The 4,008-nt window shown below is 42.4% G+C and overlaps 1 protein-coding gene across 1 annotated transcript; it reads right to left on the reverse strand.

Moving 5' to 3' along the window:
* Positions 1-2,918, reverse strand: hoxd4a (homeobox D4a). The gene is made up of 2 exons (XM_030429545.1): positions 1,508-2,918; positions 1-1,071 (listed from the first exon to the last, which is right to left on the reverse strand). The coding sequence occupies exons 1-2, from the start codon at positions 1,977-1,979 to the stop codon at positions 773-775; spliced, it is 771 nt and encodes a 256-aa protein (XP_030285405.1). The 5' UTR covers positions 1,980-2,918; the 3' UTR covers positions 1-772.
* Between the last annotated feature and the right edge of the window lie 1,090 nt (positions 2,919-4,008).

Genomic DNA, 4,008 nt, shown 5'->3' on the forward strand with positions numbered 1-4,008 from the left:
GGGGGGGGGGGGGGGGGAGAAATAATATTTAGGCTCCGAAAAAATTCCAAAGCTTTATTGTACAAAATAAGTTAAAGACATAAAAAAAAGGAGTCACAAAGATCTGAGGGATTCACGGGTTGCTGTGTGGGGTTGATTTTTTTCTCGCAGCTAAACGAAAGTAGGTTGTGTTAGGCGTGCTCTGTGGAAATAATGCTTCCTTCAAGTATATATGTATATATATATATATAAATATATATTGTGCGTTTTTAATGTGAAGATTCAATCGGAGACAGGACAAGATTTAAAAAAAAAAAAAAACTGAAATAACGAACGAAGGACTTCCCTGTAATTAAACCTTTCCAACCAGCGTGAATCCACGTGAGAGGAGCAGAAACACTTTGTTTGAACCCATGAAATCAGCCGAGGGTGCTCATTTAAACGTCCACAGAGGGGAAGGGAGACGTCTAAACGAAATTAAATAAAAAATATAAAATTAAAAAAAAAGAATCAAGAGCTTGTTTCGATGTTTTTGAGTCTCCCAAGAAAAAAAAAGAGGCTCAAATTTCAAACTCAAGGCTGATTGTTGGGGTTTTTTGTTGCCGTTGTTCTGACTCATTTCTTGAGTCAAACAAAAAACACTGATGGTGTCATTTTTGTTAAATAAAATTTAAAAAAAAAACCACAAAGGCTAAAAACGACATCAGTCCATGCAAAAGTCAGATGCAACCCATGTCTCTCTGTTTTTTTGTATGTACAGTTAATTTTCTAAAAGCCACCTTCTCTCCTGGTCTTATAACGACGTGATATCAGTCTGGTTGTCCTTCTGAATGCTCTGCAGATGGCTGGGGGCTGGCGCGGATCTGCCCTTGGTGTTGGGCAGTTTGTGATCCTTCTTCCATTTCATCCGTCTGTTCTGAAACCAGATTTTGATCTGCCTCTCGGAGAGACAAAGAGTGTGGGCAATCTCGATCCGCCGCCGCCTGGTCAGATACCTGTTAAAATGAAACTCCTTCTCGAGCTCCAGGACCTGCTGCCGGGTGTAAGCTGTCCTGGACCGCTTGGGCTCGGATCCTGTGTAGTCCGGGTTCACTGGGAAAGAAAGAAAAACAGAAGAGGAGGAAAGAAAAAAAAAGGAAAAGTCACCAAATGTGGCCAAAGCAGCATGTAGGCAAGAAAAAAAAAACAACAGTGCCTCTCTCTCTGCACCCGGGGCGCTCAAAACTTTAAGGAAACGCACGAGGAAGAGAGGCGAGGAAACAATGACAGATTTAAGCTGAATTTAAGCAGATTTGCTGCAGATTTAAGCCCCATTACGAACGGTCAATATGTGTTTTCAGGAGCTTCCAGGCGCTCACCTAGCGGCCTATTTCCTGAGCTATAAAAATTTATGACTTGTGTAATTGGCGGGGCCTTTCAAAGACTCCCATAAATATTACACTGAATGATTCCTGAAGTACACGTCTCAGCTGCTCTATAAGAGAAGAAGTAGCAGTAGTAGCAGTAGTAGTAGTAGTAGAAATCTTACCGGTAGTTACGTGGACTTTCTTCATCCAGGGGTAAACTACTGCTGGCTGCTTGGCTTGTATCCCATTTTGGCTCTTTGTGTTTTGCTGCTGTCCACAAGTCCGAGGTCCGGACACTTGGACCGGGGGCCCTGGCTCAGTCTGCGCGCTAAAGGGGCTCGACTGGCCGGATCTCTCTTGCACATGACCCCGTGGCTGCACCGTGCTGGAGTCCTGCACAGTGTTGCAGCTGAAGGGCTGCTCCGTGTAGTTTGACCGTGGGTAGATCCCTGCATGGTGAAAGTCTGTGTCCTGCGCTGGACTGAAGTAGTCCGAGCCCTGCTCAGGTATATAGTTATTTTGTGAATATTCCTCACACGGAGGAAATTTGGGATCCACATACTTGGAGTTCACCATATACGAACTCATGGCCATTAATTTCTGAAGGTAGAAAATACTAATTTTTCTCGAGTTGTCTTTTTTTCCTCCCTCCATAAAGCCCTCCTACTTGGTGTCAACTGAATAAAGTTAGCGAACCATGTGACCGGATCGGCCAATCGAGGTGATGCTGGTCCATAAACGGGTAAACATACAACTAAGAGCAATTCCGTCTAACTTAGGAGGAACCAGAATCAGACCCCGGTGGAAAAAAACAAACAAATATTGACCCGGAGCGTCTGCGTGCGCATTTTGGATCATAAAAACCGCATCCTGGAAGAATAATGAAAAAAAACAACAACGCATGTAGCCTCCAATTTCCTTTAATATTTAACTTTAAAATTATAAAAACAAATAAACATGGAAAATAATAAAACAGAGGGTGTGTTTTTTTCAATCCGAGCGGAATAAAAGAAACTGCATCTCAGTTTCTCGGGTTCTAACTTGAAGGCACGGAGTTGAACAGAGACAAGCAACAAAAGCTACAAAAAGCCCCGTGGCATAAAAGCAGCGAATAATGACTGAGGACAATTGATGGACACTGTCTTTGTCAAGAAGGGGTCATCCAAAAGTTACACGAATCTCATCACTTCATCTGCTCCCATCTCTTTGAAAAAAAAAAAAAAAAAAAAAAAAAAAGATACAGAGTGTCTGAGGAGCCTATTGGCCAGCAGCAGCAGCCTCTGGGAATCAATAATGTAGGGACACAAACGACTCACAGGAGGGAGAAGCTACAGCTGGACTGTTGTTGTGGCTTTCTTTCTTTCTTTCTTTCTTTCTTTCTTTCTTTCTTTCTTTCTTTCTTTCTTTCTTTCTTTCTTTCTGTCTTTCTTTTATTTTTACCAAAACACGCTGGTATTTTAATCCAAACGCAGAGAAATAAACAGGAATAAAAGTTCCCCCCTTCCTACTTGATTGTGTGCGTTTGATGCGGAAACACTGCAGATTTAAGAGTTTCAACACGCCCCTGAGCTCTTATTCTGAAACATGTGCTGCTGTCAGATTTATCCCCCCCCCCCCCCCCCCCCCCCCCCCCCACCCATCCACCTAAACTGTCAATGTAGCTCCTGACAGCACACATGCGCACAAGACACCTGATAAAAACGGCAATAAGTTGATCAAATCGAAGTTTTTTCATCGACCATATACTCCCCTAGAATCGAATCTGTGACTGTGGATTCATCACACAAATTCGGTTCTACAGGGTATATATAGACGACGGCAAGCGACGCCGGCAGCTCTTTTGGCTACACGAGCTTTTATTTGTGGAGCACTTTGAGCCAGGCAACATGCACAAAGTGGCTCAGAGTCAATATAAACAGAAACATCAGAGGGAGACAAGGTTACATGAGGAAAGAAGACGGCGAAAATAAGCTCTGGGGAAGTCTGTAATTGTAAATTATATCTTTTAACACATTCTGATGGTTTCCTTTCTCGGACACAAGCATCTCCTCGAGAGCCTCTTTAGAGGCTTTTATGATCTTTATATCGCTGGTTTGAACTAAAGTTGGCCAAACAGCAGCTTTTAAAAAGTCACGTCAGTGTGCTGCTCGTCCAAAAAGAAAGCTGTAAGCCCCCAGCTGCATTCGACCCCTGCAATATGAAAAGGTTCACTATGTAGTTTTAGAGAAGAGATTCAAACTCAGAGTTTTTGATATTTACAATAATGATGAGGTAATAATAAAAACTCAACAATGTTTTTATTTTTCCCATAAGTGATTAAACAAGCTGTTCTCAGAGGAAAATAAGGTCACAGAGCACCGTTTGGAGCTGGAAAGGTGGCAGAGTCCGCCACATATAAACAAAGTAGAACAGTATATAAACTGTGCTGTCGTTTAAGATCAGTTTGTGTATTCAGTTTATACAGTCATGGAAATAAAAAAGAGTGTGTTTAGGCATAACAAAAATCAGTCTATGAAGATCTTTCCTCCCCAGAAGCAGAAAAAATGAGGGGGAAAAGAGAGAAACTGAAATCAGAAAGTGTCTCCGGTCGACCGAGGTTTCACTCCAGCGGGTCATCTTCCCTCCATCAAGTTCACGAGAGGAAGAAAAACGCCTCCTTTAAATGATCAAACCGACTTCTCAC

The sequence above is a fragment of the Sparus aurata genome, chromosome 9, assembly GCF_900880675.1.
Source record: "Sparus aurata chromosome 9, fSpaAur1.1, whole genome shotgun sequence".
NCBI lineage: Eukaryota > Metazoa > Chordata > Actinopteri > Spariformes > Sparidae > Sparus > Sparus aurata.

Bases quoted from the DNA above. Each gene is read 5' to 3' on its own strand.
- hoxd4a (XM_030429545.1), bottom strand. From the start codon at position 1,979: ATGGAGGGAGGAAAAAAAGACAACTCGAGAAAAATTAGTATTTTCTAC. The intron at 1,072-1,507 runs GTAAGATTTCTA...TTTCTTTCCCAG, and splicing joins GAAAGTCCACGTAACTACCG to TGAACCCGGACTACACAGGA.